We start from the raw sequence: 14136 nt of genomic DNA, 5'->3' as shown, positions 1-14136 counted from the left end.
CCCATCTCTGATAATGAGATTGATGACTAACTCATATGCCATCCTAGAGTCTTCATCTAGTGGCTGATGGAAGCAGAAGCAAACACCCACAGCTAAACACTGAACTGAACTCCTGGAATCCAGTTGCAGAAAGGGAGGAGTGATGCTCAAAGGGGTCCATCCAGATCAGGCTGGTGAAACCCACAGAAACAGCTGACCTTAATAAGGGGGAGCTCATGCACCCCAGACTGATAGCTGGGAAACCAGCATAGGATCGATCCAGACCCTCTGAATGTGGGTGTCAGTGAAGAGGCCTCTGGTAGTAGATCAGTATCTATCCCTAGCATAGGAATGGACTTTGGGAGCCCATTCCACATAGAGGGATACTCTCTCAGCCTAGGCCCTGCTCCAAAGATTATGACAGACTTTAAAGATTCCCCATGGAAGGCCTGACCCTCCCTGGGGAGCAGAAAGGATATGGGATGGGGGTTAGTGGGGTGCAGGGAGGAGGTGAGGGAGAGGGAACTGGGATTGACATGTAAAACAAGCTTGATTCTAATTTAAATAAAAATAGAGAAAAAAAGAATAAAAATAGTACTCTTTTTTTTTGGTTTTTATGAGACAGGGTTTCTCTGTATTGCTTTGGAGGCTGTTGGTCCAGCCTGGCCTCGAACTCACAGAGATCCACCTGCCTCTGCCTCCCGAGTGCTGGGATTAAAGGCTTGCGCCACCACTGCCTGGTTAAAAATAGTACTCTTAAGAATGAATTCTACAAAGTATATCAAGATATATACCCACATGAGGAAATTTGTTGTGGCATTGTCTGGTGCAATTTAAATATCCATCAACTATTAGTCAACTAAATCAACTGTTATATGAAATATAAACAGCTCCAAATATAGATTTAAATGTACTTTTATGCCATGATAATAATATTGTTAAGTCAAGTTGTAGGGCAATATGTAGCTATGCATATATGTTTTATTTATTAATTATACATACCATACATACACATGCATATGTACATATGTACTTATATACATCATAAAATATATTTTAAAAATATGTTTCTCTATGGAAAAAGTGAACAGTAAATTTTGTTTTGCACACTTTTGTATTGTTAAAAATCTCCAAAACAAAACAGAGAAACCCTGTCTCGAAAACAAACAAAAAATCTATTTTATTCACAACCATGTATATTGCATTGTGAATATTTTTAGAACTAAAGAAAAGAAGCTTTAATCTCTCCAGAAACAAATTCACAATGACTAGCACCTTTACTGTTATTATTTATCACCATGCTGTTTAAATATTCCTAAGTTATCTCCAATTGTCACGAATATATGCTCATTAAACCCAGATAGGGTTCATGGTTTCCTCTTACATCTTCTCCCAAAGCCTTGTTCTCATGAATATAAACATAAATGCATATATATTTCATGTGTAAATAGATTTATTGAGATTTGTAACCTAGTAATGTGCTTATTAAAATTTATTTTTTAGGGTCGTAATCCTTCAATGGACCAGACCATAAAAACAAATTTATTAGACATAAGTTAGACCTAGGTATGTTATAGTCCCTCGTATTTATCTACCATTTTCCTAGCTGTCACATGATGAAGACAGAAATGAAAGAAATCTTATGCTGTTACCCATCCTTTAGTGTTAATGATGGCAGTAACTCTAGTTAATTCCTGCAAATGGATAATCAGCACAGAAATTCCATGCAAAGGAAGCCCCTAAGACTCCATATGCTTGTAGGGACTACAGAGTCTCCTTAGACAAGTGGTTCTCAACTGTGGGTCAGGACCACTTTGGGGGTTGAATGACCCTTGCATGGGGGTCTCATATCAGATGTCCTGCATGGCAGATATTTACACTGAAATTCATAACAGAAGCAAAATTAAAGTTATGAAGTAGCAATGGAATAATTTTCTGGTTGGGGGTCACCACGACATAAGGAACTTTACTAAGGAGTTTCTGCATTAGGAAGGTTGAGGACCACTAGCTTAGACAGTCCTGCATGGTGTAGTAGTGAAAGGAGCATGGAATGTGTAACACATCTCTATTCAAATGCCAGCTGCACAACTTACTTTACTGGTAACCTCAGAGAATACTTATCACCTCTATTTTTATCTGTAAAATGCCTAGGCCTTGGTAAGAACTTAGTAAAAGACAGCAACTATTATTATCAGAATAGGCTGGAAACTAGAGCCCCTGTCTTCAGGGGAAAAACCTACTTGGCTGCTTTAGACAATTTCAAGACTTTTTCAACTCAGTCTAGGGTATGCTAGTCCTTGGTTTAGGACCTCCTATTCAAAGGTTTAGAAAGAACACTTGAAGAAACCGAATAGTAGAGAGAAGATTTTCTACTCTTTTGCTCAATTGTCAGTTTTGATAATGATGCTTTTCCTTTGTTATGTTGGATTATTTATGTATTATATCCACAAGGACTCGACTCAAGACAACAGATTGTATATTAGAACGTATACAATAGATAAAAATAAATAGGGTTGTGCAGCATCTTAATATTAGTTAGACTTGGTTATTTATCAGCCATATGGTGGGAGGAGGGGGAGAAGGCTTCGTTGTGTATTTATAAGGGCTGTACTTATGAATCCTGGGAACAAAGGTAAAGTTCCTTTATACCTTATACGCCATTCAATCTTGATTTCTAATCTCTAATGCAGTTTTGTAATTAGAGTCAGCTAGAACCAGTCTCCTTTCTTTGGAAGATCTCAAAAAGGGGGGAACTCAACAAAAACAAAGTGTCTTCAGCTAAAATCATAAGGAATAACTTTTATATTTTTCCACAGTAATCTCAAAGCAACAGAAACCTAGTGCAGTGTGTCCACTGTCTTTAACCCAGTCAGAACCCAGACTACTGGGGAAAGCATATCCCCACACCTTGTGTGATTATTCCTGGATTTAGACTTAGGCCCCATGCTTTACCTAACTTGCCCCCAAAGTCAAAAAGACAAAACACATACATTTCTAGAAATGTGAAAAATCCTGTTGTCACTGACCACATGTACTTCAGGGCTGCTATTATTGGTCATGTTTGGAAGTTGAAAGGAAAATTGCATTGTATCGAGAAAAAACACCCATATTTCCATCTCAAAACCAGAAAAAAGGATAAAAATGCAAATATAATTCCAAGAAGACTTTGATCAACATCATTTTACCTACAAGAAAAGTAAATTTTATGGTGTATGTGTATATGTGTGTATATGTCACATATATGAATTACCATATATAATAGAAATATTATATACTGTGTGTGTGTGTGTGTGTGTGTGTGTGTGTGTTCAGCAAAAGGAACCAGGTATCCTTGGCAAAATGTCTGATTCTTAGGCTGAACAGAAAAAATGGTATGAAATGAGCCTGCAGTATTCTTCTATTACCAGAAAGCCAGAAAATATTCAAAGAATGATTGAATGTGTCAAAGGGACAGGGAAACCAGGTTAAAAGGTTCCCATTGGCCAAATATGGAACAATTGTCATATCAAAATAAACAACAGTAACAATTGGAAACCTAATAAATAAAATTAGAATCCATAAGTTCATGCATATACAAATAAACATGAATTAACTAACTAATTTGGAAGAAGAGAGAAGTCTCCCTTAAAGAAGAATAAATACTAGCTAATGAATGTGGACACCATCATCGTTGTGAGTGATCTAAGTTAGAGCCATGGGTATATGCAAAACTATTGGATAAAAGTTGGATAGGAGGATATTTACATGGTCTCCAAACATCTCCCTAAAAAGTCATTGCAAAGGAAAAGGATAACACATTTCCAGTGAAAAACTCTGACAGACATCAAAATCAATTGATCAAATTTATCATTATGAGTATGGAGACAATTTGGCCCATGTTTCTACTGATATGAGAAAACATAGCATCACTTGCAGTATTTATACCAAAAATTAACAATCAGAATCTAGCTACCAAAAATGTAGGGAAATCCAAACTAAGGGATGACCCACAAAACAACTGGACTATATACTAGCGATGTCTAGGTAAAAAAATAAAATTTAAAAAAAAGGAAAGACTGGGGATGTATATAAAGAAACTTGGTAACTAGATGCAATGTGTGGTTGTAAAACAGATCTTAAGCCAAATAAAAATAGTTACCAAGGTAATTATTAGGATGATTAGCTAAATTTTAAGATGAGTTAGGAATCAGATGTTAATTTGTATCCATGTTAATTTTTTTCATTTTGATCACTGTGAGGCAATTAAGATAATTTCTAATCCTTATGGAACATACATTGAGACCAAGAATAGTAAATAAGAATCATGCCTTGTTCAGATGTGATGGGGTGTGTGTGTGAGAGAGAGAGAGAGAGAGAGACAGACAGACAGACAGACAGACAGACGGAATTCACAACAAGAAGAGAAAAGAGATGAAGATGGGGAAATGACAAAGTATGTGTATGTAAAAGGGATAACTATTGACAAGTGTAGGTAGATCTATAGATTTGTTGTTCTTAAATATTTTCTATGACTTTGAAGCTATATTAAAATAAAGGGGAAAAGAAAACAGTGTTTTCTCTACATCAAAAAGCAAGTGACAAACAAAATTGTGGGAACCTTAGGCGCCTTGGAGGAAGACAGAGCCTTGATCTAGGAATGGATAATTTCAGCCTCATTTGTGCACAGAGCAGTGATGTACCAATTCTACCCTTGCTGAAGAAAAACTTTCGTAAGTTACTCACAGCAGCGAAGTCTCCTGTCAACAGTTGGACTCATCTTGTAGATGAGCCAAACATCGTCTTCCCAACTAATCACATTTCCATATAAACATGTGATAAACTCCTCATTTTCCAGGATGCGGTCCCAGAGCTGGAAGTAATACAAGCTGCCGGTGAAGTGAGGTACCACAGTTTTAATCTGGCCCTCTCCATTCCTGGGAAAGTGTCCTAAGACCACAGTCCCATTAGGAGGCAGGCTGTGTGGCTGATCCATTATTGCAAGAATCTTTTCTTTGTTCCGGAAGAGCTCTAATCTTCCCTTCACACCATCCCATATCAAGCATATGGTATGCCAGCGAAACGGAATCAGGTAATAGCTGATATAAAAGGTCTTGCCAAAGCTGTACAGGATCAGCTGCTGATGGTCTACCCCAAGTCCAAGGTCTATATCTTCTCTGCCCAGAAGAGTGTTATTAGTAATATAGGAGAAGGCCATCCAGCGATGTGAGCCATAAGTCATGGATATCAGATCAATGCATGCTGTGAGCCGGCTGAGTTTAGGCATGGTGTTGGTCAGACTGACGTATGTCTTGCCTTTTCCATAAAAATCTAGCCTTTTTCCTTTCAATGAAAGTGAATCTGCCCAAATTTGGAGAAAAACAAAAGAGAAAACAAATGAAATTTCAGTTATTTCTTTCTAGCATCTTCGGCAGTATAGTCAAACTGTACAATATAATTATGAGTCAATCTTGATGCAGATAAGGAAATAATAGATATACAAAAAACATCTCTGTTTGACATTGATGTGTGATTCTTTTGGCAGAAGAGCTTCTCAGTAATTCTATTTCACCTGGGCTAATATGAAAAGTTAGATTAGTGTTGCCCAAGCACACACCAGCAGGGCAGTTTGGAGACATAGTTAGAAGTGTGGCTAGTGGGAGGAGAAGGCCAAGGAAAGGCGGCCTGGACTTCAAATTTGCTACACAGTCCTCATGCATATAATCAAAAGAGAATTATTTCCACCCACCTAACTGCCTTATTACATTCATGATGCAACAGCAATTTGTTTCTCCAATGCTTCTTTCTGAGCAAAATTACTGATTTCTTCTGCCTCTTGAGACTGTTTCTCACTGAAAGGCCCTGACAAAGGCTTTAGGGCTGCATAACTGGACAGCACAGAAGCTCTAGGGTATCTGCTTGGTCTCAGGAATGGTAGACATGGCTCTAACCAAGGGCATCCCCCATTTTCTTCCTAAGACCCACATTGACTTGAAGACCTCAAGTCATCCACGGAAGCAGTTATCACCGTCTAAAGTCAGACAGTTTGGAAGCCCTGGCTCTGGCACTCATCATCTATCCAAACTTGAACAAGTAACTGACCTCTCCCAACCTCAGTGTTTGCTTCAGAAAAATGGGGATTTGGAGCCAAAGGGTTAAACATCTTTCAACACAAGGAACCATCAATTACATTAGAGTCTATGCCAGATAACCCTTATCTTTAAGGGTTTTTAGGATTATTTGAAGATTACATGAGATGCTATTCACAGTCTTTTTAATCACTGAAAGACAACTCATCGATATGCTTTTTTTTTTTTTTTTTTTTTTTTTTTTATTATATTAATATTTTTTTTATTTTCCATTTTAAATTTAGATAAGAAACAAGGTTGCTTCACAAGTCAGTACGAGGTCCCTCTCCCTTTCCCTCCCCTCCTCCTGTGCCTTCCCCCCATCCCCCCCCGTTATCCCCTCATTCCCCCAGGGAGGGTGAGGCCCTCCATGGGGGTGTCCATAGTCTGTCATTTCATATAGGGCAGGGCCTAGACCCTTCCCCAAGAGTTCAGGGTGAGAGTGCACCTCACATTGTTCTATGGGAGTCCAGAGACCGTGTGTATACTTGGGATGGGTACTGATCTGCTGTCCAAGGCTCAATAGATTACCTAGGCCTCCTCACTGACACCCAGATTCAGGGGTCTTGATCAGTCCCATGCTGGATTCCCAGGCTGATGCCTGGGATTCAAGAGTTAACCTTTGTCTGGTCAGCTGTTTCTGGGGGTTCAACCAGCCCAGTCTTAATCCCTTTGATCATCAGTCCTCCCTCTCTGATACTGGCTTTCTTGAGTTCAGCTCAGTACTTAACCAGCCAGTAAATGAAGTTTCTGTTTCCCAGACTCTCTGGCAATAGGATTGTAGGCTGGCACTCCCCAGATCTATGTCTAAAATCCATATATGAGAGAGTACATGCCATGTTTCTCTTTTTGTGACTGGGTTACCTCACTCAGGATGGTTTCTTCTAGTGTCATCCATTTGCCTGCGAATCTCATGATTCCATTATTTTTTTCTGCTGAATAGTACTCCATTGTGTAGATGTACCACATTTTCTCTATCCATTCTTCGGGTGAGGGACATCTAGGTTGCTTCCAAGTTCTGGCTATTACAAATAAAGCTGCTATGAACATAGTGGAACAGACATCTTTGTTATATGAATGGGCATCTTTTGGATATATGCCTAAGAGTGCAGTTGCTGGGTCTTGTGGTAGGTTTATTCCCATTTTTCTGAGGAATCTCCATACTGCTTTCCAAAGTGGCTGAACCAGTTGGCACTCCCACCAGCAATGGAGGAGTGTCCCCCTTTCACCACATCCTCTCCAGCATAAATTGTCATTGGTGTTTTTGATTTTAGCCATTCTGACAGGAGTGAGATGGTATCTCAGAGTTGCTTTGATTTGCATTTCCCGGATGGCTAAGGATGTTGAGCACTTTCTCAAGTGCCTCTCAGCCATTTTAGACTCCTCTATTGAAAACTCTCTATTTAGTTCTGCAGCCCACTTCTTAATTGGGTCCTTTGCTGTTTTGGAGACTTGCTTCTTGAGTTCTTTGTAAATTTTGGAGATCAACCCTCTGTCAGATGTGGGATTAGTGAATATTTTTTCCCATTCTGTGGGCTGCCTTTTTGTCTTGCTGACTGTGTCCTTTGCCTTACAGAAGCTTCTCAGTTTCAGTAGGTCCCATTTATTAATTGTTGATCTCACTGTCTGTGCTACTGGTGTTATGTTCAGGAAGCTGTCTCCTGTACCAATTCTTTCAAGGGTACCACCCACTTTCTCTTCTAAGAGGTTCAGTGTGGCTGGATTTATGTTGAGGTCTTTGATCCATTTGGACTTAAGTTTTGTGCATGGCGATAAACATGGATCGATCCGCATTTTTCTACATGCCAGTCTCCAATTATGCCAGCACCATTTGTTGAAGATGCTTTCTTTATTCCATTGTATATTTTTAGCTTCTTTGTCGAAGATCAGATGTTCGTACGTGTGTGGGTTAATACCCGGATTTTCAATTCGATTCCATTGGTCTGCCTGTCTATTTTTGTGCCAATACCAAGCTGTTTTCAGGACTATAGCTCTATAATAGAGCTTGAGGTCAGGGATAGTGATGCCTCCGGACGTTGCCTTGTTGAACAGGGTTGTTTTGGCTATCCTGGGTCTTTTGTTTTTCCATACAAAATTGATTATTGTTCTTTCAAGGTCTGTGAAGAATTGTGCTGGGATTTTAATGGGGATAGCATTGAATCTGTAGATTGCTTTTGGCAGGATTGCCATTTTTACTACATTGATCCTACCTATCCAAGAGCATGGGAGATCTTTCCATTTTCTGAGGGCTTCTTTAATTTCTTTCTTTAAAGATTCAAAGTTCTTACGATACAGGTCTTTCACTTGTTTGGTTAGCGTTACCCCAAGGTATTTTATGTTGTTTGTGGCAATTGTAAAGGGTGATGTTTCTCTGATTTCTCTTTCAGCCCTTTTATCATCTGTATATAGTAGGGCTACTGACTTTCTTGAGTTGATCTTGTAACCTGCCACTTTGCTGAAGGTGTTAATCAGCTGTAAGAGTTCCCTGGTAGAGTTCTTTGGGTCACTGATATAAACTATCATATCGTCTGCAAACAGTGAAAGTTTGACTTCTTCCTTCCCAATTTGTATCCCCTTGATCCCCCTTTGTTGTCGTATGGCTATAGCTAGAACTTCAAGTACCATGTTGAAAAGGTATGGAGAGAGTGGACAGCCTTGTTTTGTTCCTGATTTTAGAGGAATTGCGTTGAGTTTCTGTCCATTTAGTTTGATGTTGGCTGTTGGTTTACTGTATATGGCTTTTATTATGTTTAAGTATGTCCCTGTTATCCCAGATCTCTCCAAGACCTTTATCATGAAGGGATGTTGGATTTTGTCAAAGGCTTTTTCAGCATCTAGTGAGATGATCATGTGATTTTTGTTTTTCAGCTTGTTTATATGGTGGATTACGTTGATGGATTTTCGTATGTTGAACCATCCCTGCATCCCTGGGATGAAACCTACTTGATCGTGGTGAATGATTGTTTTGATGTGTTCTTGGATCCGATTTGCCAGTATTTTATTGAGTATTTTTGCATCAATGTTCATGAGGGATATTGGTCTGAAGTTCTCTTTCTTGGTTGTATCTTTGTGTGGCTTGGGGATCAAGGTTATTGAAGCCTCATAGAAAGAGTTTGGCAAAGACCCTTCTGCTTCTATTGTGTGGAACACTTTGAGAAGAATTGGTATAAGCTGTTCTTTGAATTTGTGGTAGAATTCTGCACTGAGGCCATCTGGACCTGGACTTTTTTTGGTTGGGAGACTTTTGATGACAGCTTCTATTTCCATAGGGGTTATAGGTCTATTTAAATTGCTTATCTGTTCTTGATTTAGTTTTGGCAAATGATAGCTGTCCAGGAAGTCATCCATTTCCTTTAAATTTTCGAATTTTGTGGAGTACAGGTTTTCAAAGTATGACCTAATGATTCTCTGGATTTCCTCAGAGTCTGTTGTTATGTCCCCCTTTTCATTTCTGATTTTGTTAATTTGCGTGTTCACTCTCTGCTGTTTGGTAAGTTTGGACAAAGGTTTGTCTATCTTGTTGATTTTCTCAAAGAACCAACTCTTCGTTGCATTGATTCTTTGTATTGTTTTCCTGGTTTCTACTTTGTTGATTTCAGCCCTCAATTTGATTATTTCCTGGCGTCTACTCCTCCTGGGGGAGTTTGCTTCTTTGTGTTCTAGAGCTTTTAGCTGTGATGTTAATTCTCTGGTATAACTGTTTTCCTGTTTCTTCATGTGAGCACTTAGTGCTATGAACTTCCCCGTAGCACTGCTTTCAAAGTGTCCCATAGGTTTGGGTATGTTGTGTCTTCATTCTCATTGAGTTCGAGGAAGTCTTTAATTTCTTTTTTTATTTCCTCTTTGACCCAGGGATGGTGCAGTTGAGCATTATTCAATTTCCATGAGTTTGTAGGTTTTCTGCACTTTGTGTTGTTGTTGAATTCTAATTTTAAGGCATGGTGGTCTGATAAGATGCATGGAGTTATTCCAATTTTTTTGTAGCTGCTGAGGTTTGATATGTTGCCAAGTATGTGGTCGATTTTTGAGAAGGTTCCATGTGGTGGTGAGAAGAAGGTATATTCTTTTTTATGTGGATGAAATGTTCTATAGATATCTGTTAATCCCAGTTGGGTCATTACTTCTATTAGACCCTTTGCTTCTTTGTTGAGTTCCTGTCTGGTATTCTTGTCTAGTGGTGAGAGTGGTGTGTTGAAATCTCCCACTATAACTGTGTGGGGCTTTAGATGAGATTTAAGTTCTAATAATGTTTCTTTAACGAATGTGGATGCCTTTGTATTGGGGGCATAGATGTTCAGGATAGACACTTCGTCTTGGTGGGTTTCCCCTGTGATGAGTATGTAATGACCTCCTTCATCTCTTTTGATTGATTTTATTTTAAAGTCTAGTTTGTTAGATATTAGGATTGCTACCCCTGCTTGTTTCTTGGGTCCATTTGATTGAAAAATTTTTCCCAACCTTTAACTCTCAAGTAATGTCTGTCTTTGAGGGTGAGGTGTGTTTCTTGTATGCAGCAGAAGGAAGGGTTCTGTCTTCGAATCCATTCTGCTAGTCTGTGTCTTTTTATGGGTGAGTTAAGGCCATTAATATTGAGGGATATTAATGACCATTGATTGCTCATCCTTCTTCGATTTGCGATGGTTGTTGTTGGTGGAATTATGGGTGGAATTTCGCCCCTTTGTTCTTTTGGCTGTTGGTAGAGAGGGATTCTCTAATGCTTATGTTTTTCTGGTTGTAGTTAGCTTCCTTGGGTTGGAGTTTTCCTTCCAAAATTTTCTGTAGGGCTGGGTTAGTGGACACATATTGGTTGAATCTAGTTTTGTCATGGAATATCTTGTTTTCTCCGTCTATAGTGATTGAGAGCTTTGCCGGGTATAGTAGTCTGGGCTGGCATCCATGGTCTCTTAGTGTAGGTAGAATATCTATCCAGGACCTTCTGGCTTTCAGAGTTTCCATGGAGAAATCAGGTGTAATTCTGATAGGTCTGCCTTTATATGTTACTTGACCTTTTTCCTTAGCTGCTCTTAATATTCTTTCTTTATTCTGTATGTTTGGGGTCTTGATTATTATGTGGCGAGGGATTTTTTTTGTGGTCCACTCTATTTGGTGTTCTGTAGGCTTCTTGTACCTTCATTGGCATGTCTTTCTTAAGGTTGGGAAAGTTTTCTTCTATGATTTTGTTGAATATGCCTTCTGCCCCTTTGAGGTGGATTTCTTCTCCTTCTTCTATACCTATTATTCTTAGGTTTGGTCTTTTCATGGTGTCCCATAATTCCTGGATGTTTTGTGTTAAGGATTTGTTGGATTTAAGGTTTTCTTTGGTTGATAAATCCATTTCTCCTAATGTATCTTCAACACTTGAGATTCTCTCTTCCATCTCTTCTATTCTGTTGGTAATGCTTGTATTGGTAGTGCCTGACTGTTTGTCCAGCTTTTCTATTTTCTGCCTTTCTTCAGATTGTGTTTTTTTTAGTGTCTCTATTTCAGTTTTCAACCCTTGCAGCATTTGCATTGCTTCTTGCAATTTTCTGTTTATCTGTTCGTCCGTTTGTTGCCTTTTATGAATTTTTTGGTTTGTTCTTTCTTCCATTTCTTGCATTTTTTGGTTTGCTTTTTGTTCCATTTCTTGGATTTTGTGCTTTGTTTCTTCTTCCCTTTCCTGCCTTTTTTGGTTTGTTTCTTCCTCCATTTTTTTTATTTTTTGCTTTGTTTTTTCTACCATTTCTTGCATTTTTTGCTTTGTTGCTTCTTCCATTTCCTGCCTTATTTGGTATGTTTCTTCTTCTAATTCTTGCATTTTTTGCTTTGCTTTTTCTTCCATTTCTTGCATTTTTTGCTTCATTTCTTCTTCCATTTCGTGCCGTTTTTGGTTTGTTTTTTCTTCCAATTCTTGCATTTTTTGGTTTGTTTTTTCTTCCATTTCTTGCATTTTTTGGTTTGTTTTTTCTTCCATTTCTTTGAGGGATTTTCCAATATCCTCTTTTAGGGCCTCTATCATTTTCATGAAAGTGCTTTTAAGATCGTTCTCTTCTGCTTCCTTCGCGTTTGAATATTGGGGTCTTGATGGTGTGGAGTCTCTAGAATCTGGCGGTGTCATATTTGTTTTTCTGTTGCTGACTGTGTTTTTGTATTGTCTCTTTCCCATCTCTTCTTTTAGTGGGTGCAGAAAGAGCCCCTTCCTGGTCTGGGGACCAGAGTTCCCTTTGGTGGGTGCTAGTAAGTCCAGTAATCTGGTGGTTCTTCTATGCCTTGTCCAAATGCTGGTCCGTGGGTAGAGAAGAAGAACAGGAATCTGGGGCGCTTAGCCTCCTACCTGGTCCCCTGGACCCTATGCTGGGTCCTGTTGTACCTGATCCGGAACAGCTACTCCCCTGGTCTCCCTGGTTCCTGTAGTTTCCTGGTCTCTTTGGTGGGAGAGAAGATCTGGAGTCTGGGGTGCTTGGCTCCCGCCGGGATTGGGAGCTCTGTGCAATTCCCAGGCGATCTGCAGGCTCTGGAACTCAGGCCGGGAAGCTGGCCTGTTTACCTGATGCTCCCTCCGGGATTGGGAGCTCTGTGCAGTTCCCAGGCGATCTGCAGGCTCTGGAACACAGGCCGGGAAGCTGGCCTGTTTACCTGATGCTCCCGCCGGGATTGGGAGCTCTGTGCAGTTCCCAGGTGATCTGCAGGCTCTGGAACACAGGCCGGGAAGCTGGCCTGTTTACCTGATGCTCCCGCCGGGATTGGGAGCTCTGTGCAGTTCCCAGGCGATCTGCAGGCTCTGGAACTCAGGCCGGGAAGCTGGCCTGTTTACCTGATGATGCCAGAGGGACAGCTACTTCCCTGTACTCCCAGCCTCCTCTCCTTTCCTGGAATCGTTGGTGGGAGAGAAGATCTGGAGTCTGGGGTGCTTTGCTCCCGCCGGGATTGGGAGCTCTGTGCAGTTCCCAGGCGATCTGCAGGCTCTGGAACACAGGCCGGGAAGCTGGCCTGTTTACCTGATGCTCCCGCCGGGATTGGGAGCTCTGTGCAGTTCCCAGGTGATCTGCAGGCTCTGGAACACAGGCCGGGAAGCTGGCCTGTTTACCTGATGCTCCCGCCGGGATTGGGAGCTCTGTGCAGTTCCCAGGTGATCTGCAGGCTCTGGAACACAGGCCGGGAAGCTGGCCTGTTTACCTGATGCTCCTGCCGGGATTGGGAGCTCTGTGCAGTTCCCAGGCGATCTGCAGGCTCTGGAACACAGGCCTGGAAGCTGGCCTGTTTACCTGATGCTCCTGCCGGGATTGGGAGCTCTGTGCAGTTCCCAGGCGATCTGCAGGCTCTGGAACACAGGCCGGGAAGCTGGCCTGTTTACCTGATGCTCCAGCCGGGATTGGGAGCTCTGTGCAGTTCCCAGGCGATCTGCAGGCTCTGGAACTCAGGCCGGGAAGCTGGCCTGTTTACCTGATGATGCCAGAGGGACAGCTACTTCCTGTACTCCCAGCCTCCTCTCCTTTCCTGGAATCGTTGGTGGGAGAGAAGATCTGGAGTCTGGGGTGCTTTGCTCCCGCCGGGATTGGGAGCTCTGTGCAGTTCCCAGGCGATCTGCAGGCTCTGGAACACAGGCCGGGAAGCTGGCCTGTTTACCTGATGCTCCCGCCGGGATTGGGAGCTCTGTGCAGTTCCCAGGTGATCTGCAGGCTCTGGAACACAGGCCGGGAAGCTGGCCTGTTTACCTGATGCTCCTGCCGGGATTGGGAGCTCTGTGCAGTTCCCAGGCGATCTGCAGGCTCTGGAACACAGGCCGGGAAGCTGGCCTGTTTACCTGATGCTCCCGCCGGGATTGGGAGCTCTGTGCAGTTCCCAGGTGATCTGCAGGCTCTGGAACACAGGCCGGGAAGCTGGCCTGTTTACCTGATGCTCCCGCCGGGATTGGGAGCTCTGTGCAGTTCCCAGGCGATCTGCAGGCTCTGGAACTCAGGCCGGGAAGCTGGCCTGTTTCTCGATATGCTTTTTTATTTATTCCTCTACAATTATATATGCAATGCTCTACAATTATATATATAATGGTTTACACACACACACACACACACAC

At 41.4% G+C, this 14136-nt stretch overlaps 1 protein-coding gene across 1 annotated transcript in view; it reads right to left on the bottom strand.

Moving 5' to 3' along the window:
• Positions 1–14136, bottom strand: part of Adgrg4 (adhesion G protein-coupled receptor G4) — a 122359-nt gene that overhangs the window by 93052 nt on the left and 15171 nt on the right. The window contains exon 2 of the mRNA XM_040743909.1: positions 4702–5316. Within this exon, the coding sequence (XP_040599843.1) occupies positions 4702–5316 (615 nt within the window). The remainder of the gene's footprint in view (positions 1–4701; positions 5317–14136) is intronic.

This window comes from Mesocricetus auratus, unplaced genomic scaffold, assembly GCF_017639785.1.
Source record: "Mesocricetus auratus isolate SY011 unplaced genomic scaffold, BCM_Maur_2.0 Super-Scaffold_100003, whole genome shotgun sequence".
Lineage (NCBI taxonomy): Eukaryota > Metazoa > Chordata > Mammalia > Rodentia > Cricetidae > Mesocricetus > Mesocricetus auratus.
The sequence above is the reverse complement of the archived record's forward strand: the minus strand, read 5'-3'. Positions and strand labels throughout refer to the sequence as shown.